The 24,049-nt window shown below is 49.4% G+C and overlaps 3 protein-coding genes across 12 annotated transcripts; 2 read left to right on the forward strand and 1 right to left on the reverse strand.

Moving 5' to 3' along the window:
- Positions 1 to 87: 87 nt before the first annotated feature.
- Positions 88 to 7,488, reverse strand: TST (thiosulfate sulfurtransferase). Its single transcript, XM_068665492.1, has 2 exons — positions 6,711 to 7,488; positions 88 to 561 (listed from the first exon to the last, which is right to left on the reverse strand). Exons 1-2 carry the CDS (start codon positions 7,294 to 7,296, stop codon positions 263 to 265), a joined length of 885 nt encoding a protein of 294 aa, XP_068521593.1. The 5' UTR covers positions 7,297 to 7,488; the 3' UTR covers positions 88 to 262.
- A 32-nt stretch (positions 7,489 to 7,520) lies between these two features.
- Positions 7,521 to 10,376, forward strand: MPST (mercaptopyruvate sulfurtransferase). 3 transcript variants are annotated; one of them, XM_068665478.1, is made up of 3 exons: positions 7,521 to 7,672; positions 8,115 to 8,767; positions 9,376 to 10,376. In XM_068665478.1, exons 2-3 carry the CDS (start codon positions 8,173 to 8,175, stop codon positions 9,672 to 9,674), a joined length of 894 nt encoding a protein of 297 aa, XP_068521579.1. In that variant the 5' UTR covers positions 7,521 to 7,672; positions 8,115 to 8,172; the 3' UTR covers positions 9,675 to 10,376. The 3 variants fall into 3 exon arrangements, with proteins under 3 accessions (XP_068521579.1, XP_068521585.1, XP_068521590.1); XM_068665484.1 differs by having other exon boundaries at positions 7,626 to 7,766; XM_068665489.1 differs by lacking the exon at positions 7,521 to 7,672 and adding an exon at positions 7,726 to 7,748.
- Positions 10,377 to 14,933: 4,557 nt separating this feature from the next.
- On the forward strand, positions 14,934 to 24,028 carry KCTD17 (potassium channel tetramerization domain containing 17). 8 transcript variants are annotated; one of them, XM_068665553.1, is made up of 8 exons: positions 16,183 to 16,662; positions 17,610 to 17,718; positions 19,482 to 19,573; positions 20,452 to 20,547; positions 20,894 to 21,019; positions 21,722 to 21,800; positions 22,045 to 22,312; positions 23,294 to 23,463. In XM_068665553.1, the coding sequence occupies exons 1-8, from the start codon at positions 16,456 to 16,458 to the stop codon at positions 23,313 to 23,315; spliced, it is 999 nt and encodes a 332-aa protein (XP_068521654.1). In that variant the 5' UTR covers positions 16,183 to 16,455; the 3' UTR covers positions 23,316 to 23,463. The 8 variants fall into 8 exon arrangements, with proteins under 8 accessions (XP_068521633.1, XP_068521641.1, XP_068521627.1 ...); XM_068665532.1 differs by lacking the exons at positions 16,183 to 16,662; positions 21,722 to 21,800 and adding an exon at positions 14,934 to 15,090 and having other exon boundaries at positions 23,294 to 24,028; XM_068665526.1 differs by lacking the exons at positions 16,183 to 16,662; positions 21,722 to 21,800 and adding an exon at positions 15,395 to 15,531 and having other exon boundaries at positions 23,294 to 24,028.
- Positions 24,029 to 24,049: the final 21 nt, after the last annotated feature.

Consider the following 24,049-nt stretch of genomic DNA (forward strand, 5'->3'; position numbering starts at 1 on the left):
TCTCCCTCATCCTGCAAAACTGTTTTCCCCACCCTGTACAAAGAGGTCACGGGAAGCCGAGAATAATTAGAGGTGTTCATAAACGCATCATCTTTCAAGTAAATTTTATTTCATTGTGAGAAAGTGTAAGAAGTGATAAAAATTATTCTTAGAAAAATTGGCAAAATACAAATCAGCATGATTTTTCTTTATTTCCACTTTCCCCCCTAGCCTGGGCTGGAGATTGCTGCTGGATCTTGCTGCCCAAGAAACGAGGCTCCCTCTAGGCCTTGTTGCGCTTCATCTCAGAGACCTTGTACTCTGGTGGGGCACGGTGGAACCACTCCGACCAAGAACCATCATAAATGGACACGTCAGGCTTGCCGCACAGGTAGGCAGCCAAGGCAATGTGACACGCCGTGACGCCTTTACGGCACGTAATTGTCAGCGGCTTTGAGAGATCCACTTTCTTGTCACGGAACATCTGTTGAATCTCCTCGACACTCTTCTCGTGGCCAGTTTCTGTTAGGAATGATTGGAAGGGTATGTTCACAGCACCGGGGATGTGACCAGATTCAAGCCCTGCAAGAGGGAACGAGAAAAGAAAGTTTTAGCAGGGAGATATTAATGAAGGTGATGAAAGACACCTACAAAAAGAGACACTGCAGAGACATCGCCGCAGACACTCCCAGTCTCTCCAGGATACTCATTTGTTTCAGGATACGATGATGATGCAAAGCAACAGGGGGCTAAAAAGAGGAGGACAATGATTATTCAACTTTGCTAAAGTCAAAACTTCCAGGATTTTTAGCAAGCTATTACCGCCCCGAAAGCAATAGGAGGTAGGAATCTGAAGGCTTTGGCAGCCCTGGATGTGACAAGAATCAAAGAGCCACCACAGGACGGATCCTAGCAAAGGCATTAAGGGGATCTGTGTGAAGAGAAATACAGCAGTGTCTTTCTGACCTTACCCACCTATGCCAGCAGCGTGTAGTGACAGCTTTCAGAAGCAAGAGCTGTGGCTTGTAGGTGAAATTTGTGAAAGTAGCTTTCTGTTCACAGCTCATTCCTGTGCCACATTAAAATCACGCTTCAGGAAAGTACAGCGACCTTAACATCATGCGCATTACTGCTGAGGCAGCCACACCAGGGCAATAGGGTCAGGGGAGTGAGAATTTAGATTCTGTAACACTTCTTATCCACTCCAGGGATAAACTCAGCATGGGTCCTGTTTTTCTACCGGTACAGCTGACCACTTCAGCTAAGTTGAAAGTTACATCTCACGAACACCGTCTCCAGAGAGAAGCAGATATAAAGATACAATGAATGAGACTTTCATCACATCCTTGAAATTCAATCTCTGTCACTACAGGCTTAATTGAAATCCATTACACTCAACTGGAGTTTTTCCACTGACTTTGAGAGGCTTTAGATCGAGCCCCATCGGAGCAGGAAATATTAAATATTACATTGAAAATGCATTTCAGGGAAAGGCTCTTTGCTAGGTTTGAATTTCTAACAAGTCAGCCCTAGGAAAGTTACAGAAACGGTAATGTTTCATTTATAGCTTTCCAATTCCCTCAGTCATCAGGGTAGCTGATCCCAAGAGATGGGGAAAGATCGGGGCAGGGAGCCTTTGTCAGGGCCAAATGATTAAAGTAACACTTGGTCAGAGATTGGCATCGTCGTGATGATAATGCAGTTTCATAGCTCATGCAGAGTGATGTCATGATGTGATGAGACATGCCACGAGGGGAAAACAGGATTTCAGGGGGGTGCTGAGGAGGGGATTTTTGCTCAACTGGGCAAAAGTGAGAGCCTAAGGACACGCAAAGCTGCCCCTAGTCTGCTTCACAAAATCCCTCTCTGTTGGAGACGGATTATCTTTGTCTCTTAATTCATCCTGAGTGGAGGGGGACACTGGGGAAGTCTACTGAGGTCAAGAAGGGCTGAACAAGAGGAGCCAGCTCTTGCTCGAAGAAGCTTGCCAGGTCGCTGATTCAATTCTTAGCTGTTCCAGGCCCCATGGTCACGATCATCCACAATACACAGCTTTGTATCCCTCCATGTTCTACGCTTACCACCCTTAAATGAATCTTTAGTTAGGAGAAGAACAGTCTCGGAAAAGAACAGTCTCATTTGAGTATTTTGGCTTTCATCTAGAGCGAGATTTCCTTGCTCCAGACATTCTGAAGTTTGTCAGAGAGACCAGTGCTCAAGACAGGGAATTCTGTAGAAACAGCATTAACTCATGTATGTGGGTGTTGAGCGGAAAGAACTAGCTGACACTGCACAACCACAGCTCCTTGGACTGCCTAAGATGTGCTCGTGAGTGGCTGAGGAAGTTTTATCAGCACTAGAAGGTAAAGCTGGACAGAGCAGGATCTGAAGAAGAGAAGATACATCCACTTGAGCCTCAGATGACACAAAGCCATACTCCACACCAGAATCATGCAGTCACCCTTGTAACTCAAGGAAGGGACCCTGGGATCACAGAGCTTGACTCCCAGCTACTACAAGAATTACTTTATAGGTTCCCTTGTCTACTAGATAAGAAAGTGTCATTTCCTAGCATCTCGACTGATAAACAGGAGGTTAATAACTGCTGCTGTCAAGGCCAAGCTACATCTGAGGTTCTTGCCATCCTCTTCTGTTGCTTCTGAGCGTGGGTCAAAGTTCAAATGGATTAAATCTACTTTGTGGCTGCTTCCAATAGCTGGAAGGAAGTAAACAGACACAACATCCAGGCATGAATGTTCCCTTTCTTCTTATCTGGCAAATCAATTCTGTTGTCAAAGAAACAGAGTCCTTAGCTGCAGTGCAAGTTTATCAAGGTATTTAATTCAATATCACCCTCAATTCAAATACTTTTTCTTGAAAAGTCTTTGGAAAGCCTTCCAATCTATTGATGTTATGCTAATAGATCAAAATCCACATGGGTTATGTTGTACCTCCTATCCTAAATTAAAAACACAGCTTTGCTAGTGTCTCGGTCCTATAAAACCATGCTCTGACGTGATCTACTTAGTAAATGTCTTGCTTCATGGAGTTGCAATGTCACAATTGATTTTTGACACGTATTTGGGATAGAGATCTTCTGCCTCACAGATCTGAGCACACAGATAGCTTTTGGTTACACTCCCTGTTTAGAAATGATCATTTCCTTCTCTTTCCCCTTCCTGTTGCTACACCTCACTCTGTAAGACTTTATCCCCAGGAAAAACAAAAAGCCAGCAGCACTGACTCGCTGCAATTCGGAGGCTGCACACGATCTTTCATCCAGAACCCCTGCTAACTCCATAGCGACCTTATTCACTCCTGCTCTCCTTGTTCGCTTTTTACACTTTGCTCCAGCAGTTTTTGTTATTTGTTTTAATTTCCTTTGCCAAATCTCACTCAGCTGGGCTTCTGGCAATCCTCCCTCACACTCTGTAACCTGTAATATGTTATCTTCTTCACTGTTTAATCCCCTTTTCCACATCTGTTAGGTTCTCTGCTTAAACATCTTTTTTTTTTTCATTGGCTATTTGTCTAGCTAAGACTACAGTTTCTTTTCTCCAGCCTTTCCCTTTGTGACAAAAGCTCCAAATGGAATTTCTTAAGGGCAAAAAGATAAAAGATGTGCCTTGTTCACATTTAACTCCCTGTGGTCTTGGAGTTTGCTGACTGCAAATAGCTGTTCTCTCCCAAATCCTCCTCTGTTGCCTTTTTTCCCTCTCTCTTTCATTAAAACTGTATGTCTTCAAGCAGACCATTAAAGATCTCATCTGACCTACTGTGAACTCATTGGAAGAACACTTTAAGCTCCGTCCAGGCCTGACAGATCTTCATTTTCAGATCAATAAGCCTTTGCCACCAATGTCAAAATACTGCGTGTGTATGTGGCCAGAAGAGTCAACTCTAAGAACTGGCACGACCTCCAGCCTGGCATCTTCTGTTTGTCAACCTTGTCACAAAGATGGACAGCTCTGACTGTAAGCTCCCGAGGGATGAAACAGACTTTGAAAGTCACACTCTCTATGTTGTGCCTTGAGTATTACTTCACGGACAATATACAGGCAGTCTGCTCCAAGCTGCAGACTCCACTTAGAGGAAGGAGCAGCGACATTTCATTCTCCCTCCTGCTGCTACTGATCATTCAAGCTGAGCAAAAGCTTTTTGTGTGGAGCTGGTCAAAATAAGAGCTTGGAAGATGGGAGCAAGGGAGACAGGGACTACCCAAGGTCTGAGAATGAGAAATAAAAATGGCTGGATGTTCATTAAGCAGCTTAGGGTTTACTTTCTTTTTTAGAGAACAGATTTTGTTGTCTGGCAAGTTTCCCTTCTTTTTATATACTTCTGTTCAGCCACAATTCCTGTTCCTCATTTCTTTTTGTGAAAAATACTCTGAGAGAATCAGCACTGGTAACCACCTTGCAATTATTTTTATCATCTGTCCCTGGATGGCCTCTGTTCAGGCTGGTTCCCCAGACCTGTACCCTGCAGCACCTGTGTGAATATGCTGGTTTGGCTGCTACTGAAAACAGCTCATGAGCCAAGCTAGTCCTGAGTTGCCAGCTCCTCCAGGGACACAGCACTCTGGAGGGATAACTTTACCCACTCTGTGCACAGGTCAGGGATGCACACCAAGCACTACCATCAGAGCTTCTTTTTCATCCAAAGCCATACCTGTATTTAAGACCTCTAAGACCCAGCGTGAAGACACCACATCTACCTTTCTCCACCCTGTCAATGTGTGTAGATATCTACCAGCAACTGAAAATGAAGTGTATCGTGACTTGTATTAAACATTACAAGATCTAAGTCACCAGCAAGGTGACTGCTGCATAAAAATAAAGCAGGGGCAGCTAATTCCTACCATAAGGAGCTGAAAAACTAAGCAGACAAAAGCATCAGCTGAAATTAGCCTCTTCTGGTGATGGAGTTCATGGAACTGGAGAGATTAATGGACTTAATTAAGAAGTCAAGAGCTGAGGCAATAATTAAACTGAAATCACCTGAGAACACATTAAGTTCCTTAACCTCAAGACCATTCTTCTTTTCTAAATTGCAGGCTATGTTTCTCCTCCCTGATGGAATGACCCCTGTAATTAATCAGCATTGATTTCAAATTGTTCTTTTAGGTGTAAGCACTGCCTTTTACCCACCACTGGCTGTAGCACAGCTATTGGCTGGCCTGGCTCAGAAAGCTGTCGAGCTCTTGCAGAACGAGCAGCTGCAGCTGGAGTGCTTACCCTGCTGGATCTGCTGTGGGAAGCAAAACTGGACCACCACAAATAAACTGTTCCATGCTGACTCATTTCAAAGGAGAAATCTGTTTTCAAGATGATGTCAGGGGCTGCGGTATTTGTCACCCGGTGATAACTCCACTTTGGAAAAGAGAATGTGAAATCCATCAGCTCTATCAGCAAGGAGGGCTTTATTCATGTCTTAAGATTAAAATTCCACCTTCACTTTGATGGGCTGCAATAGGGGAAGAAACAGAACAAGTGATAAGCCTAACTCCGCTCTCTCCCTGCAACAATATCTGCTATCACTCCCATCCACTCCCACCTTCTGCAGCATCAAGCACAGGTCAAGTATTTAGGGTGCACCACAGACACATAGGCAAACCACGTGCACGAAGCCATTACAGCCAAACAGTCCTGAGGTTTGGCAGGGGGAATTTATTTCAGGATTGGTTTCTCAGAGCTTGGGGCGCAGTGTCCCACTTGATAGCTGCGAAGCAGCACGCACATAATGAAACGTTCAGGACAGAGTAACAGCGCACCTGCAACGCAGAGGCACAGCACAGCCCCAGGACCACAGAAACCTGCTGCACACCCACTCTGATGGAGCAGATCATAACTCAAGACAAGCCTGTTATTGAGTTGTTCATATTGTTTTTAAATGTCCAGATTTTTAAAGCCATTTCTGATATCGATTTGGAAGGGAAGAGATTCTGGAATATAGGAAGGCTTAAATTACACACTATGGGCCTCCTTTAGCAACCAACTTGAATTTCATTTGAATCACATTCCCGTACCAGCTGTCCCCACTGCATGTGTATTTCTCCCACCTCTGTTGCTTGCATATCCAGCATGGGACTGAGGTAACTAAATCAATTTTTATTCCTTTTACGTGCAAGAAGAGACAGGGTGACAGCACAAACGTTTGGGAAAGGTTTGGGGCTTTCCTTATTTAAGCCTGCTAGATTTACGGCAGAGAGCAAATGACCTTTGATCAGGACCAGCAAGTTCTCTATTTGTTGGGAACCAGAGCAAAAAGGCAAATGTTTCTTGGGTTACAGCACTATGTAAAACAACCTCGGCTTTTGCTGGTGTGTTCATTTCTGTGAGAGGTGCCTGTATTATTACTGCTTGTATGTGCCTGTTACTATTAGACTGGGCCCTAAAGAACCCCCTGGAAGCTCTCATCTCCCATGTTTGCATTCTGTCTGATTAAATTCTGCAGGATGTGGGACAGAGGATCCTGGAGCCAACTGACTGCAGGCCTCCAGGTGTTCCTGCTCCTTTGTCTGCTATTTTCTCCTGCAGCTTTACAACGAATTACACGAAAAGCATCCCATGAGGGCGCTGGGATCCGACTGCTCAGCTGCATATGCCTTAAGGTAAATAAATCCATGAGTTAGGCTGATGCACACCCGCTGGCTGCGAGGTGTTATTATGCTCGGACTATCAACACTCATCCTACTCCAGCGCAGGGGTCGGGTGCTGTTCCCCCTTCTTTACCTTGGTCCAGCTCAGTCCCCCGAAACCGGCCCTCGGGGCGGGAATCCACCACCTGGAACCGCTTGGACCCCACGTTCTCCATCATCTCCTTGAAGGTCTTCAGCAGGCTCTTGTCCAGCTTGGCCTTAAAGACCGCCGGTGTGGGCTGGCTGACCTCTGCCGTCACAGGGTGGCCCTCCTTCACCCAATTCTTGAAGCCACCATTCAGCACCGACACCTGCCGGTGCCCGAAGACCCGAAACATCCACCAGGCACGGGGGGCGTAGAAAGTGCCCAGCTTGTCCCCGTCGTACACCACGACGTGGGTGTCGTTGCCGATCCCCAACTGCCCCACGTAGTCGGCAAAGCCAGCCTCGCTGGGCAGCATGAAGTCGTACGGGGACGACTTGTCCCGGCACTCCTCGATGTCAAAGAAAGACGCCCCGGGGATGTGGCTCTCCTTGAACTCCTGCCGAGCGTTTCGCTCCTGTGGAGGGTACCAGGAGGCATCGAGCACCCGCAAGCCGGCCCCGACCCGCCCGGCTTTCACGGCCTCGGCCAGCCATTTGGAGGACACCAGCGCCTTGCCCAGCACCTGCGCCGCCATCTCGGAAGCCAGAGAGACCCGAGGCGGTGGCGGAGCCGGGACACGGCCAATCAGCCCGTACGGGCGGGGCAGGCCGGTGCCGGCCCCTCGGGCTGCCGAGCTGGGCGGAGGAGAAGGGGCTGAGATCCCCAAATCCCCCCTTGATAGCGAGGGGAAGCCGCGGGACAGCCGAAAATGGGCTGCCCCCCCCCCCCCAATACCCCGTGTACACACACACACAAAATGGCGGCCCCGCGCCTCAGCGGGGGGACCCGGGGTGGCGAGGGGCGGTGCGGGGGCGGGCGGCACCGCCCGGGACCGGCCCGCTGGGAGGGCCCCGAAGGCGGTGTAGGGCCCGGCTGGAGGGGACCGAGGCTTGGTGCTGCTCGGCACTGAGGTACGGGGCCCACTGGCTTTCCCCTCCCTTCCCCTGCATGGGGTGGGGGGTGTCTGGGGCGTGCGGTGGTGGCCGGGTGCGGCCTCGGCTGGAGGTGGGCTGTAGGGGGGTGTGGGAGCGGCAGGGTGGTCAAATCCTCATTTTTGGGGGTCCCGAGGCTGTCCTGCTATCCTCGTGTTGCTGTCAGTGCTGGGTGTGGAAGGGCTGGTGGGCTGTGGTGGCTGGGTGTAGGGTGGAGCTCTGCCATAGCTGCCCCTCTCCATGCAGGGTTTAGGCTGAGCTCCATTAAATCCCTATTCCCTATATGCACGGCAAACCCCTCACTCTAGGCTTTAAGTTCTCATTTCAGTGTGGGTACAGGGCTTTGGTTCCAAAACACATCTTTGTCTCGTCACTTATTGTGAGGCTGGTCTCTAATTCCTGACTTTCTTCCCTTTTGCAGACAGGTGGATTGAAGCAAACCCCGGCGATCAGGTAATCTTGGCCAGGATTCAGGAGCGATGTCGCAACAGCTCCTCTACCGTGCTCTGGTGTCTGCCAAATGGCTTTCAGAAGCCATCAAGTCCCAGCAACCTGGACAGGCCTTGAAAGTCGTGGACGCATCTTGGTATTTGCCGAAGATGAAGCGTGACCCGAAGCAGGAATTTGAAGAACGCCACATCCCCGGTGCTGTTTTCTTCGATATTGACCAGTGCAGCGATCGTACTTCACCTTACGATCATATGCTGCCTAAAGCCAGTGACTTTGCTGAGTACGTGGGGAAGCTGGGTGTAGGGAATGATTCCCATGTTGTGGTGTATGATGGCAGTGACCAAGGCCTCTTCTCAGCACCTCGAGTTTGGTGGATGTTCAGGATCTTTGGACATGAAGCAGTTTCCCTACTAGATGGTGGCCTGAAGAACTGGCTGCGAGAGGGACTTCCGCTGAGCTCTGGGAAAAACCCAGTAGCTCACTCTGAGTTCCACGCCACCTTGGACAAGGGCATGGTGAAAACCTATGAGGACATCTTAGATAACCTGGATTCCCACCGCTTCCAAGTAGTGGATGCGCGTGCTGCAGGACGGTTCCAGGGTATAGAGCCAGAGCCCCGAGATGGTAATGTGCCTGCTGAGATATTGGGGTAGTTACAAGGGCTTATATGTAACCTGTCTGTAAGTTTGACTCCTGTGGAAGTAGTGATGGGATATATAGTTGCCCTTTATGGGATGGAATTTAATACAATATATCCACCTGTTCTCCTCTCCCACTGACTGCCTAGTGCTTGTTTGAAAACTCAGGGGTGGGAAAACTGTGTATTTTTTTCTTATGAAGGGCTGGGGTGAGGTAAGTAGCTTTCATACACCTCAACGACGTGTATTAATCTCTCCATGTACTGGCTTCTCTTCCATCAGAAGAACCCGTGGAAGTGCTTCAATGAGCAACTCTGCAGAGTGGGTTGCTCTGGTGGAGGGAACTGGGAGGAAGAATAGAGCTTAATAACAGGATTTTCTGTGCATGTAATAACAATAACCTGAAGGCTACAGCCATCCTTCCTGAGTAATCAGTAATCTAGTAAAGTAAGCTTTAACAGAAATAAATGCATATGTTTTAACAAAATACGCTAAACAGTAAATACCCCTCCTAGAGAAACAGATAACGGGTTTTGTGATGGATTCATCCTAGACAGTAGAGGTTAATTCCTATCTGTACTGCTTTTCTTTCAGGAATTGAGCCTGGTCATATCCCTGGCTCCGTGAACATTCCCTTCACCAGTTTCCTCACAGAGTCCGGCTTAGAGAAGACCCCTGAGCAGATCAAAAGTCTGTTCCATGAGAAGAAAGTGGACCTCTCAAAGCCTCTGGTAGCTACGTGTGGCTCTGGGGTCACTGCCTGCCACGTGGCTCTGGGGGCATACCTCTGTGGCAAACCAGACGTCGCAGTGTATGATGGGGCCTGGGTGGAATGGTACATGCGGGCAGATCCTGAAAATATTGTTTCTGATGGAAAGGGGAAGACTATGTAATGAGCTGCTTCATCTTCCAGTCGTACAGATAATTTGCCTTGAAACAGAGTTTGGAAAAGATGGTTTTAATGTTCCTGGGCAAGCATCATGAGGTGAAGGTGCTGAGTAACAAGTATGGGCACATGGTGCTTCAGCACCTTCTCCTTCCTCAACCCCTGCTGCTTAGGAGCATAAAGACGACCTGGGCAGCCTGCTCTAGGTGACCATGCATGAGCAGGTGGGTTGGAACAGATGACCTCCAGAGTTCCCTTCCAACTTCAACTGTTCTGTGATTCTGTGACCATTTTACAGTGTCAGATGGAAGGGAGAGTGCTGGTGGCACTGTGGAGATGTTAATTGAGTCAAGCCAGGCTTATGACTCAGGACCTTCCACCATGTTTAGTCACAGGATGGTCATACTTGTATAACTGTGCCTCATGGTCTTACTCTGCCTCTGTCCTAGAAGCCAGCCATGCACACTAGGGCTATTTCGGGTGCAAAACCCAAGGAAAAAAACATAGCACTTAATGAAGGAGATACGGCTTTGAGGTTGGCACTTTGTGGGTTTAGAGATTTAGTTTGCATTTCTTCTTGCACTTGGACTCTTAACTGCAATGTGTGCTTAGCCAATTTTGTACCCCCATGGCACCAAATCCCCCCTTAAAATAAAAACAAAAAGATTCTGGAAGTAAAAAGAAATAAATAAACATTTGTTTCAAGGTCTTTCTGCTAAATGGAGCTTGTGTGAATGTTGCTTGGGCAAGTCCTTTCCAGGAAATCAATTTTTATGGGATCAATTTGTCTAGATGATTCAAATGAGAAGTCTTCTTTCATGAGCAGAACTACTTCTCTTACCTTCAACGAGTTCTTCAGCTGACAAAAGACAATGGCGTGCCTCTCTCTTGGGACTTTTCACTGTATTCCTACTTTTAGTCCTTGCCTGTTTGCTTTTTGGTTTAAAACTCCGTGTTAGGCAGTGTCAGCTCTGTTCTTCAAAGAGCAGATGTCAGTTCACATGGTGAAAATTGGACTGCATGGGTGTTCCCATTCTGCCCTTGAGACTTACCCTTTAACCTTAAAATGAAAGCAGGGGAACTGAAACATAAAGAGGAATAGCCCAAAATGGCAAGATTTTTTTCCCTGAGACCATCATCCTCTATTTCAGAGTTGAAATCTCCCTAGGTATCCCTGCCAATGTTCAACTGTTTGTTTTCTCCAGGATTTTCTCCTTTGGAAAAAAGAATGCCTGCACCTATTTTGGCTCACTGGTAACTTAGAAAGTTAATGAGACAGCTTTTGCTCTTGGGCATGCAGCAACACGTACCTGTGGACATCAGGGGGTGATGCAGTCATCCTTTCTAGGATGACTACTATCAGATACTATCAGAGATTTGTAGGTTCCCCTACAAGGGCTGGATCTTATCCCATTGGAGAGGGTTTATTCCCTGCATCTGTGATTCTGGCATACAGAAGTGCACAGGGGTCTGAATTGAGTGACCCTTTACTAGACAGTGCAGGACACAGATCTGGGTAAAATAACAATGCTTTATCTTTGCCAGCTTCCATTTAGCTCTTTGGGATTAAACTTCCCCAAAGCTCTTCTTTTCACAGGTTATATCACACCCTGCAAATTGTGGAGGCTTTCCGTTCTGGATCAGCTTCTGATGTAATTGGCTGTTTAATTGATTTTATTCTTCCGGCTAGGGAAAGATTTTCTAGTCCCGTGCTTTATGACTTTTCCCCACCCATCTAATTGCTGCGTTGTAAAGACTGGTAGCAACACCTTGCTTTATTCCAAGTGGGATGTTTTTTTAACAAGCCTTTCCTGCAGTAGAAAGGGAGGAACTGGTCAACGTTTCACGTAGGACGTCTGATTGAGGTCTGTGACTGAAGGCATTTAAAAAAATGCTTCTTTAGCTGAAGTTTGGTGGTGTGAAAATAAAAAGATAAGCCCAGGTGGGGATCAGCAGCTGGTTCTAAACCCTCTGTGGAGGGGACTCCCAATGTGAGCAACCAGGGCCTTGCTCTTTAAGACACTTTTAAGATATTTGTACAGACAGCGTTGGCTGGTGTGGGATCCTATAACAGGATCTGACCTGTGACATCTTTTCAGTTCAGGATTTCTAGCTTCTCCCACCATCACGCAAGCTGAGACGTGTGGTATGTCACTAAGGCTTAACACCCTGGGTGTGGTGGGGAGGTGAGGCAGATTTTGTCAATATTTACAAATGGACAAATAGAAATGCTGTGCCTGCCCCGTTTCTCCAGGAAGATTTAGCTATTATTGAAAATGGACGCATTCTTTCAGACTTCATTCATCAATTCCAGTGGATGCAGGAGGGCTGGCTTGGGCTTTCGTCCTCCCAGAGAATCTGGCACACTGCAGTGCTGCCTAAGCACTGCTTCTTTTTAGGACAGAGCAGTCCTTGGGGTTAGTAGGAATCTCTCTGCTTCTTCTCGAGGCTGAGCTGCTTTTCTTTGTCACGTGTGTCAGGGGAAGGTATCTGGTGCAGCCCAGCGAGCCACCTGGGAATGGCAAAATAAAAAGACTTCCTTCTCCCTGTGTTTTTTTTACTGTGTGACTCGACGGCATCCAGCAGGGCCCTTCCCTTCTGTGCTGTGTGTGCTAAGGCTGGCAGTACTCAACTACCCTTTTCCCTGCTGCCTTTTGAATCACAGAATCTTCCCAGCAGTTCTTTGGTTTCCCAGCTTTCAGCAAGTCTTTTCCAAGGCACTTAGCTTTGCCTTGATTTCCCCATGCCAAGGTGTTTTGCCTTTGTGGTGTATGCCCTGTTATGTATCAAAAATCTGTCCGAGAGAGAACCTTCTGATGTTCTACTTCCCTTCAGCTGAGATCTGTTCACACGCTGCAGGCAAAGCACTGGGAACACTGAGGGGACTGAGACAATGTTTTCAAAGCCTGAAGACTGCAAAAGCCTATTTTGAGCCACAACAGATGCTACTGGACATATGGAACAGCTGAGGGGACTTGCACCAGGACTATAAATGGTCTGCAGATCTGTATGTCTCTGACTCAGTGGGTGGGTTTCCTATGGGAACTGCAAACGAGGAAGGGGAGAAGTGGATGTGCGTGCAAATCGCTGATGTTCACGACTCTCCCGTGGAGAATTTGCCACTAGGAAATAGCATCTTGAGTGGGATAGGTCTCATGGTGGATGAGAAGTAGCCTAAAAAACAGTCCGGATGTGGGAAGGTCGTATTGACCTGTGGCTAAACTGAGACTGGAGCTTTTCCAGCTCCATATAAATTTGAGAGTCCCAAGTCAACACGTAAACTCTTCATTGCTTTATTGATACTTACATTTTAGAGATAGTAAAAGAAGTTTGGGGCTTTATGAAAGCAGTCTGGTCAATGGGTAACTCTGTGCCTCTTCCAGAGCACAGCTCAGCTTTAAGAGTGTGAGCATCCCTCAGCCTGCAGGGCTGTGGTGGTGGTTGGCTACCCAGGAGCTGTCCTCCTGCCAACACCGTGCCCCATGTAGGGAGTTTTCTTTGCCCAGTTCCCTGTGGGCTTAGTGGCAAATATCAGAGCATTACCTTGTCCTTCCCTTCTTGTAGAAAAGAGAGAGGAGCCCCATGTCACTGTATGTTCATTAACTAAATGACCACACAGGCACGTGTTCCCAGCCTGCCGGAGCGGTGACATTGCCAACACGTGGTCATTCCTGCTCCCACTGATGCTCCAAAATTCAGCAGCTCCCTACGAGCAGCTCCGCAACGTCAGTGGCACGCTGCACGCCGTGTACCCAGCTGGGCTCTTCAGGCTGCGATGTACGTGCCGAATGCTGCAGTGTCTGCAGCTTTCTGCAGCTTTACGCAGCAGGCCTGCTGGCTGCTGAACAAAGAGCTCTCCATTTACCCCTCCCCATGTTTCCTCTGTCTTTATTCAGCCCCACCACCTATCTACCAGGTGGCTGCCCAGCTTTCCAAGCCCTGGCCTGTGCGTGCAATTAGCCCCATCCCTTTAATCAGCTGGGTAATCGCTGGGGCTGTGTGGCAATACACAGTCACGCTGTCCTGTGGCAGTTCTTGCTTGCTGCTGTCTCGCTGTTTCTGTGCGAGTGTTTTATATATAGTTATCATCAAAGCAGGAAGAACAGGCATTTATTATTGAAATTTATTTCTCCCCTGTTCGATTGTGTAATTTTAATGGTCCTTAACAAGGGCATCTCAGAGCTATGTCTGGTGACGAGGTGCAAATCAGGCTCTTATTTAGCCCAGCTAAGCAGGATGGTAACTCACCTTGGACTGGCTTCTTCCTAAAGATGATTTTTACTTACTATGGGAAACTCCCTGACCTGGGGGGTTTCCAGTAAAGCTGGTGCTTTATGTTGCAAAAAAAACAAAAACAAAAAACAAGTCTCTGGGGAGTGGGAGTGGTGTACTTTGACCTCTTTTCTTACTTGCAGGATATTTCTTCAGATTTACCAACTTGCCTTTAATCCCATTTTCCTGGGGTGAGCAAGACTTGAAGAGTTGGCCATGGGTGGAGGCTGGAGTTGATGAAATAAGGTGTGCTCTGAACGCAGGCTGTCCCTGAACTGTAAGCAGTATTGGCATGGAGGAGGTGAGGGAAGAAGGCATCAAAACCAAGAGACTGGACCTAAAATGGAGAGAGAGGCTGAGGGGCTGTGAAACAGGGTTGAAGGAAAGGGAGGCAAGTTAAACCCTTGATAGAAGAAGAGAGAAAACAAAGGCAGGGCAGATTTCTTGGAGGGGAAGATAAGGGGCTATAGGCTGCCACCTTCAACTGCTGCCTTCATATCAGGGAGCCACAGTCCTCCCTCTGTGTCTCTGCTGGAGCTGTGGCAGGGTCCTGTACCCCTTACACACTAGGGTGCAGGGCAGAGCTCTCGAATGTGCCGTGGGTTGACTCAGAGCCAGAAGTAGAAAGGCAGCAGTCCCACAGCGTGCTGCTCTGTGTGATGCTTCAGCTCAGGCCAGTGTTAGTCTGAGCATCCTTGATGTCCTCTGCTCAGTGGAGAGTGGTCTCAGGGCTGGGGACTAATTTAATAATGCAGGACTAATTTAACGCTTCATACAGGTAGGAGAAAAAATAGTTTTTCATCCTCTTCCCTATTAATGGGCACTACAGTGCTGCCAAGCTTCTGGTATAAATTAAAGGAGATCCAGAGTTATTTGAATTTACACCCTGCAGCAGCTAAATTGTTCCTGTGCTTAAATTAGCTGGAGGTCAGCAATCTCAAAACCTTTTCCGTGTTGCCCTCTCTTCCCTTCCTCCCCTTTGCACTCCTCCATGCAAGGAGCAAAGTACACACACAGTTACACTGTCTTTGTCAGGAAGGTCCTGTGTGGTTTGGGGGAAGGGTAACACTGCTTTCGTGTGCCATGAGGATAAATGTGAGTGATTTTTAAGCAAAAGGAAAGAGGGAAGGAAGAAAAGACAAGGAAGGAATGTGAGTAAAATGTCATCTTTCTCTTCCCTAGTAAAGTCCCACCTCAAAAGACCCAGGATCTAGGTGCAAGAACGTGTCAGTAAGGCACCACAGTCTCTCTGCAGTGCTGCATTGCCCTGGCAAGGAAGAGCCACAGAGCAGCTTTGGGTGAAGGAAGACTTTGGGCCACGTTCAGGCGAAACATCAGCCTTTCCTTCCCATCCCCAATGTGCTTGAGCTGCTGGCAAGCCCGGCTGTCTTTAGGTGGGAGTGGGAAAAGCGGAGCTGCTGGAGAGAGCTCTCGCTCAGGTTGTGTCCATGCCAGGGACTGCATTTGAACAGAGTCCCGTGGGTATGAGCTGCCAAGCTCAAGGCTCGGTCTGGCAGGAGGGGTGGCCGAGGCAGGAATGGACTCCGCAAGGAGGGACTGGCCTCAGCAGGCGACACGTGCATGGGGCAGAGGTAAAACTGTGTAAAACTGAGTAAAAATCAGAGCTCTCTGCTGCCCAAACAGCATTTTGGGTGGCAGGAGCACAGGGGAAGGAGACAGGGGGCTCTGTCTGGCGTGGTTCGTGCTGCTAGGACAGCGTGGGGGGACATCTGCTGAATCAGCGGCTCCTCGGAGCCAGAAGAAAAATTATTCCTGCCCTCTGCCAGCACTTCATGCAGCTCCAAGACAGAGTTCCCAGAAGTGTCGCTACATATGTTAGGAAGAAGGCAGCTGTCTGCACATTTTGCAGCAAGAATAGTGTGGCGACTGATGCAGCGCCGAGCTGCGAGCCTGGGGTAATATATCTCCTGGAGGGAAAGCCGTGGAGAACAGTGCTGACGGGCTTAATCTGCTGCCTGCCAGAGGGCAGGTTCTTCTCTCCGACTCCAGGGAAACTTCCCTGCAAGACCCAGGGCTGGAGGCAGGCAAAACTGCTGGCTGCAAGGCGGGGGCCACGTATGGCAGCCCCCTTCCTTCCAACATCCTCTCGTGCAGGGAGGGCGGGCTGGGAAAACTACAGTTCCCAGCACCCTTTTGTGTGCATCCTTGTGAACTACAGGTCCCAGAACCTTTTTCAGGAGCTGGAGAGGGTGGACATGGAAATACATACTGAGGAATTATGCATAATGCTCCGTGCCTCTCGGTGAAACCAGGAAGAGGGGGAAACCAGGGAGCATCGGAGCTGTGCTTTTGCGCACCTGTAATAGCTGCAGCCAAATCCTCCTGCACAGGGGATCCTTCCTCCCTTCTGGACCCTCTTTGGTGGTCCCAGGGAGGATCCTGGCCCCTAGGGAACCACGGCTGCGGTGGAAGGAGAGGCAGACAAACTACAGATCCCAGCATCCCCCGGCAGGCAGTACCTGCAGCAGTCCCTGCGTGCCTGGAGGGGGTTGAGGATGAGGATGGAAGGCGGGGAAGAAATGCAGGGCGCCGTGGGGCTGCACTGCAGCTGGGACATCCCAGCCCCAGCTGGCACCCAGGCCAAGTGGGTGAGGCTCAATGTGGGGGGCACCGTCTTCCTCACCACCAGGCAGACCCTGTGCCGGGAGCAGAAATCTTTCCTCTGTCGCTTGTGCCAGGGCGAGGAGCTGCAGTCGGACCGGGTAAGGCAGCTGGGTCGCCTCCTGCACCGTGCCCCTGCACTGAGCACGGGGAGGGCAGGAGGGCTGGCTGGATGGATGCAGGGATGGAGCCAGACCCCGACAGCAGCAGGAGTAACCCTTTCCAAATGCCTTACCCGTAGCATAGCACCCTGTTTCCCTGCCTGGCAAAAAGTGAGGCCATCTCTGCTCCAGCCCTGCTCCCCTGCTGCTCTATAACCCAAATCCTCTGGGTTTACCTCCCAGCTGCACCTGCCTGACTCAGCCTCGTGCCCTGTAAGGGGCCTCTCTGCTCCCTCACACCAGGCCTCACACACAGCTACAGGAGGAGCCTGAGGTCTGTTTTTTTTTGGCATTCTCAGCTGGGTTGGTCCATGTTGAAATAAATATGCTGGGCAGCATAATGCAGGAGTTAAGGTCCAAGCAGGGCTGACGTGACTATGGTCTCTCCATTGTATATCTCAGGAGAGTGGATTGCAGATGTCCATGCAATATACCACGGGGATAAAACCTTTAGAAAGTCAGAGATCTACCAAAACGTAAAAATCTGTGGCTTGTTCCCCCAAACCCTGTGGTGCTGTGGTGAACTTGCTCTCCACCTCACCTGTGGGTGCAGGACAGGATGTGTCCCCCTGCCTGGCTGTGGCTTTGCACGGTGCCTGGCTGCTGTCCTATGCAGATGCTTCTCTGTGCATGTGCTTTGGGATCCTTATGCTTTGGATCATCTCACAAGGGGGTGGTATCTGCTTCACCTGGAGAACTTTGCTATGCACACTCTCTAACTGATCATACCAGAGAGGAGCTAAACTGAGGGCCCATGGTTTCCAAGGAGTTTTAGAAAAGTTAACATTTTTACTTGGCTGTGTATTTAATTCTAGTCTGGAGCATTAGAGGTTTGGTGACACGTTTACCATCCATTTTTTCACCGCATGGTCTATCTCTGTTGCTAGGATGAGACTGGTGCATACCTAATAGACCGGGACCCCACTTACTTTGGACCCATCCTGAATTTCCTCCGTCATGGGAAGCTGGTCCTGGATAAAGATATGGCAGAAGAGGGTGAGTCTTGGAGCTCAGAAACTTCCCACTTAACGTGGCGGAGGCAGCCAGAGCACTGGACTTGGCCTTCTTCTCTCTCGTTGTCCTTCTGAAGGTTGGTGTGGGGGCCTTGAGCAGGCCTTCACTGCAGCTCTTGGAAAACATACCCGTAATTCCTTAACTAAAGGGGTTTGGAGCATCCTGCAGGTGTTGCAGCTTTGTGACTGTTAGTTGAGGAGAGGTGTCACTGAGACAGAAGTAGGCAAGGTTTACCAGCATCAATAAACTGTTTTATTGCCTATTCCTTGTAGACTTTCCTGATCAGGCTTTGTGACTGAGCTTTCTGTTAAGGCCTGTTTCTAATTTGGATCGAAAACCCAGAAGACCAAACAGACCAAGCTTGTCTCTTCTACTGGCTAATAAAAACCATCATTCATCAGCGATATGTGATGCATGCTGCTAGTGCTCTGTGGGGTTGTGGACTGCAGCAGCTCCAGCGGAGCAAGCCAGACAAACCAATCCCTCATGTAATGTTGACAGGGAGTCCAATAGGATAACTCAGTAACATCGTCATGGTGTTACGAGCCAATGATCCCCAATGCCTCGTTATTTTTTTGGATGTTTGGGTCTAACAAGCAGCCAATTTCAAAGGCAGGCTGTGCTGTCCATCCCTTGCCAACCACAGTTTCTGCAGGTTCGTTAGCCTTCTTGTCCCTCTCTCTTACATATTTTTACCAAGGAATGTTTTCTTCAGAATCATTTCATGAGTTATAATTCAAAAAGAAAATATTTATAAGCAATGGTACAGAATTGTAATCAACGTGATTCAGAGATGTTTCCTGCTTGTAATCCTCAGGTCAGACAGAGTTCAGCCACAGCTTTTAGCACCAGATCTGAAGTGTTAACAGGAGTCTTGTTCATAGCTTAATGTTGCCTTTTGTTCCTGCTCAGACAGGCTGGTATAAAACTAACCCATTAGAGGGTTCATGGCTGAATGAGGTAACTCTGAAGGGGTCTGAGTGCTCAGAGAAGGATCAATCCCTCCACCTGCCTTGTCTGAGTATTGGTTTGGAGTCATGTAAATGTTGGTTCCCACTGGGACCCCACCTCCCTTTCTCTGACGGCTTGTTAGCAAACAGGAGAGTCTCGGGAGAGGTGATGGCTGCAGGCACTGTGCGGAAAACAAAGCAAAACAAAACAAAACAATTCTCTGTTTACCTGCTTTAAGATGAAGCACAGGTGAGAGAGCCAAAGATTGTCTGAAGTCTTATGGAGCTGCAAGGTGGGTGCAACTCTAACTGGTCAGGGGGTGGAAAGATGGGATTTTCTAGGATCTTTTGCTGATAAGGTCTCTGTTTCTCTGCCTTCCAAAGAGGGTCTAAACAAGGTGATAACTAGAGGTCATTGAAAGAAGTTGGAGTCTACAGTTATTCTTGGCCAGTAATCTGTAGATGGATTTTGGACTCCCAGGGAAAGCCTTTCCTTTCCTGGAAATGTATTACCAGGCCTTGGCACCAACCCTCATTGGCAATGCCTGTTTCTGTCGTAGCAGACAGTGCAAAGAAATTGGGGTGAGCAGCAGGAGCACAATGCAGAGAGCCAGCGCTCAATTCTCTGCAGTAAAGGTTTCAATCAACAGGAACTTGCTGAACTCCTGAGTGAGGCTGGAGTGTCAATTCTTTCAAGGGACATGACCTTGGGAAGTGTCCCAAGAGTTGATCTTTAGCCAGCCAAAAAGACTGGCTGTTAGATTTCTTAATTGTTTCTCTATCGCTCTTTCTTAGGGGTGCTCGAAGAAGCAGAGTTCTATAACATTGGCCCTTTAATCCGAATAATTAAGGATCGACTGGAGGAGAAGGACTACACAGTGACTCAGGTACGGCAGGAAACATCAAGTAGTAGGTGAATGGATAGTAGGTGAAGGGGGAGATGCTGAAAGGGAAAAGCAAGTTAAACGGGAGAGCAGGCTTGGGACAGGCAGCAAGGAAAGAAGCAACTAATTAAGAGTTTATGTGCTAATCTCTGCATAGCAAAACCTTGCTTGGGGACTGGCTAACACCAATTTAGTCGCAATAAACGAGTTACAGGCTTGTTTTACAGCTCCAGAGGTAAAGCTGGGTGTGGTCCCTGAAACTAAATTGGCTCCTCTAGCTCCTGGAAGAAGCCAGCTAGTTGCAGGGAGTCCTGAGAGTGTAATCACAGTGAGGAGTGTGAGGATACTTACAAAATCTGAGGGAGCAGGTGGAGGGATGTCTGTGGAAGAGTTAAACACAGAAAACGAGGCAGAAGGAATCAATCCTGCGGTGCAATCATACCCTGTCTTGGCCAACAGCCTTTTTAAAACTGTCTTCTGGGAGTGTTGACTGACGTCTTGCTATTCATCGTGTCTGCCTCAGGTTGTGAGCCTCCAGCAACGCAATCGCTTTGTGCTCGCAAAGCCCCATCGGCATTTGTGGCATGTGTAATGACAAACGCAACCTCCCTGTCAGAACGAGCCCAGTACCTTCTGAGGACACTGCAGGAAACTCTTAGCTCAGTCCCTCTTCTCCAAAAGTGATACCATTATTCTTGCTTCCCAAAACAGCGTAGTACAGCATAGCACATCGCGGTGGTTTCCAGCTCCCTCTTTAACCTGGGATGTGAGGAGGAGGACAGCTCTGTAAAAGAGGGTTGCTACCACTTCCTTCTGCAGGTGGGCAGCAGCCTTTAGCATTTGTCCTCTCTCAACATGCTTCTCCGTGATTTTGCTGTCAGGTGCCTCCTAAACATGTCTACCGCGTGCTGCAGTGCCAGGAAGAGGAGCTCACTCAGATGGTTTCCACTATGTCGGATGGATGGCGCTTTGAACAGGTATGGAGAGGGCAGAGGAGAGGGGCAAGCAGTTATCTTCTGGAGTAAGGACCACAGACACCATGCGGTCTGCAGACTTCTCTGTCTGAGAATATTGGGTCAGTCGCTGATGGTGCTGTCACAATTTCTGTCTCACCTCTTCTGTAGAAGCTTAGGGGATGCTGTGTGAGGTTGTTTTGCATCCTGTCTGACTCCCCTCCTTATTCTCTGTGCTGCCTCAGTTACGAGGCCTTTCTACTGTGGGTATGGAGTCCGTGCTGCATGGTGGGCTTTCTCCCTTGCTCCCCAGCTGAAGTGGAAGCTTGCAGCAACATGTGCTTGTTATCATTGCTCTCATCTTCTCCAGCTTGTGAACATTGGCTCGTCCTACAGCTATGGCAATGAGGATCAGTCCGAGTTCCTGTGTGTGGTCTCCAAGGAGCTGTACAACTCCCCCAATGGCCTGAGCTCCGAGCCTAGCCACAAAGCCAAGGTGAGACCATTCGCTGGGGCCTTGCCCCTGTTCCCTATGAGACCATTTGCCCTGGTTCACTCCCTCTTCCTTCCTCTCTCCACCATGAGCGTGGGGCACCTCAGTGGTGAAGTGCAGGGGCTTCTCCCGGTGTTCAGCACCACGGGATTACACGTGTGGCCCAAAAGAAGGAATGTGTGTGCTGTGAGTGGTGGCGTCTGGGTGCGTGTGGCAAATGGCTTTACCAAATGACCCTGGCATTTCTCATGCTACTTTGACATCCCCCTCATGCCTCCTCATGCCCATGCTCTGCGTGTCACTGCCATTAGGCTGTGATTTCCTGAAAGGTTTCACAACATTCTCTTTTATTTATTTATTTATTTATTTATTTATTTATTTATTTATTTGAGTCCCAGCCTAAGGGCCTGAGGAGTTCACCTGCTCTGCTTTTGAGGGAAGGAGTGCTAGTGGCTGGTGGCAGCTGCTGGGCAGTGGGACTGTAGCATTTATAAGGGTGTTAGATAGCCCTAACATAATGCTCCAGAGGAAAACAAATATTTTTTTTTTCTTCCTGACCCAGAGCTATCTTGTCTGTGGGGAATGGTCCCTTTTTATCCCAGAACTGTGACCATAGCTCTATGCCCTTGTGTGTCAGAACTGCCACGGCTCATCTTGCAAGTGTCTCCACTCTTTCTTCCCTTTGTCCTGCATGCTGGGCCGCAGAGCACAGAGGAGGACCTGGAGGAGGAAGAGCAGGAGGTGGAGGAGGAGGCAGAGGCAGAAGGAGAAGCAGAGGAGAAAGGTGCAGCAAATCCTTGAGGACAATGATAGAAATAACCCCCCAAGCGTAGACTCGTCCACCTGTCTGGTGAGAACTCGCAGCTAGCAGCAGGGAAGGACTAGGGCAGGTGTGGGGTGGAGGGGAAGTCCTCCCGGGGAGCAGGAGTCTCTCTGGAGATAAAGCCCACAGGGGAGAGCCGTTCCCTTGGCTGCTGCTTCGTGTTTGTAACTGTTTGGTTTATTCATGGTTATATTTTTATTTGCAGACCGTCCATGTATTCGGGAGTCCACTAAACTCTTGCTTCCTCCGGATCCTCCCTCCTGCTCCCCTCCGTGCCCATCTCTGCACTGTCACCTGCCTGGGACACCATACCCCACTCCCCAGCCTCCAGCATCCCTCCCTCTGCTCTCTTCACCCCTCACAGCCTCTCCCCAGCAGCCCAGGTTCCCCGCCTCCCCTCCCAAACCTGAGGGCCTGTGTGCTCCCCGCTCAGGGCCTGTCTTTCTCCACTCCTCACTTTTCCTCCTCTGCAGGTACGTTAAACCTATCTGCATTCTCACACCCTGCCCGTCTGAGCTCTGCATGAGTGACTCACACCCTCCCCTCGTGTGGGTACAGCCCCAGGTTATAGAGCTTGGGAAGGAGGAGAAGCAGGGGGAGGTTGAATCATTCCTAAGGTGGCTTTTCCGATTCTCACGTGTCGTCACCGGCCGAGCAGACCGTACAGCTCTGGACTGGAGGCTCTGGCAGCAGGAGGGAGGGAGGATGCAGCTGGGAGAAGCGAAGAGGGCTGGGAACGAATGCAAAGCAGGCAGGGGTGCCACAGGGGGATGCCTGCCATGAGGCTGCCTGCCACGCATGCCAGATCGCTTCTCCTGCCTGCCATCCCACAGCTCCTTTGCCAGAGAGAGAGCGGTTTGCAGGAGGCAGGCTGCGATATTCCCCTCCTGGCACTTCCCTGGGCTTTTCCCCACTCCCTCTGCCAGGGTGACAGCGCAGTGACAGAGGGTGGTGAAAGCAGAGCGGGTGTTGTGGGTCCCCCCTCCAGATGTTCCTGCAGCTGTGTGAGAGGCACCTCTGTGCTCTGCCTCCTGCTGAGGCAGGCTTCCCCAGCAGTGTGTGAGCCTGGGCACAGAGAGCTTTTCAAAGGAGCCCTCTCTCTAGCTGATAAACTTGGCTCTCTTCTTGAACTGCTGGTGCTCGGTGCCGTTTTCCATCCTGATGGAGGGCACTTGTTAGCTGGGTGCCATTTCTCACTCCCTCTGCTCAAGAGCCTCCTTGTCCATGGCTGTGGGATCTGAGTGTTACTCTCTTAAAAGTCAGTCTATGTTAATTACAGAGAATTTCCCTCCTTTTTCTTTTTTCCCTCACTCCTCTTTCATTTCTCTTTTTTCCCCTCCGTTTTCATTTCCTCTGTCATGTGCCCTTTCCATTTTCCTCATTCTTGCTCTCCCCTCCGTGCTCAATTGCTTTTTTCTGCCTTTGATCTGGTTTTTCTCTTTCTCATTCCCTAGCTGTTACAAGCCAGAGGCCTGAGGATGTGATCCCGACACTCCACTCCAGCCTTTTAATTTCTGGTTTACATTTTTATTTTTGTACGGTACTGTGCGACAGCCCCTTGCACCACAGTGACACCCCCAGCCCCCCTGCACTCTCCACATGCAGCCATCGATTTTTACAAACTCACCTCTGCCTGGAGGTAGGGCAGATGCTCCAAGGAGAGCCTGGGCTGCTGCAGGGGCTGGAGCCCCCTCGCACGCCTGGCAGACTGTCTTTCCTTAATGTCACAGTGGCCCCTGCTGGGGACAGCAGTGATCAGCCACTGCAGAACTTTGCTCCCCTTCCCAAACAACACCTGGCTGGGGCTGGTGCCCAGATGTGGTGGCATCTGCAGCAGGACCGCTCCTTGCCCATTCCCTGCTGCGGGCAGCCGGTCTGGGCTTGTGCCCAGAGGGTGAATACGGAGCCACTGCCTTCTTCTGGGCCAGCTGCACTGCTCGTGGGGTTGTCCCTGTGCTGGGTGTCACCTCGCTGGTGCCTTGCTCCCTGTCCCCCAAAGCAGCCCTGTGCCAGAGGGGTGAGAGGAGACAGGCATAGTGTCCAGGTACCCGTGGGGAATATGCTGGCACCTGATGTAGGGTCTTCTAGGATGAGGACATCCCTGCCTCAAGGAGCAGGGTGCTCGTTTCACCGCCGTCTCTGAGGACGCTGGGTTGTAGCTCCTAAATAAAACTCACACTTTCTTCCTCCTTGCCGCCTCTCATTTCAAG

The sequence above is a fragment of the Anas acuta genome, chromosome 1 (genome assembly GCF_963932015.1).
Source record: "Anas acuta chromosome 1, bAnaAcu1.1, whole genome shotgun sequence".
Lineage (NCBI taxonomy): Eukaryota > Metazoa > Chordata > Aves > Anseriformes > Anatidae > Anas > Anas acuta.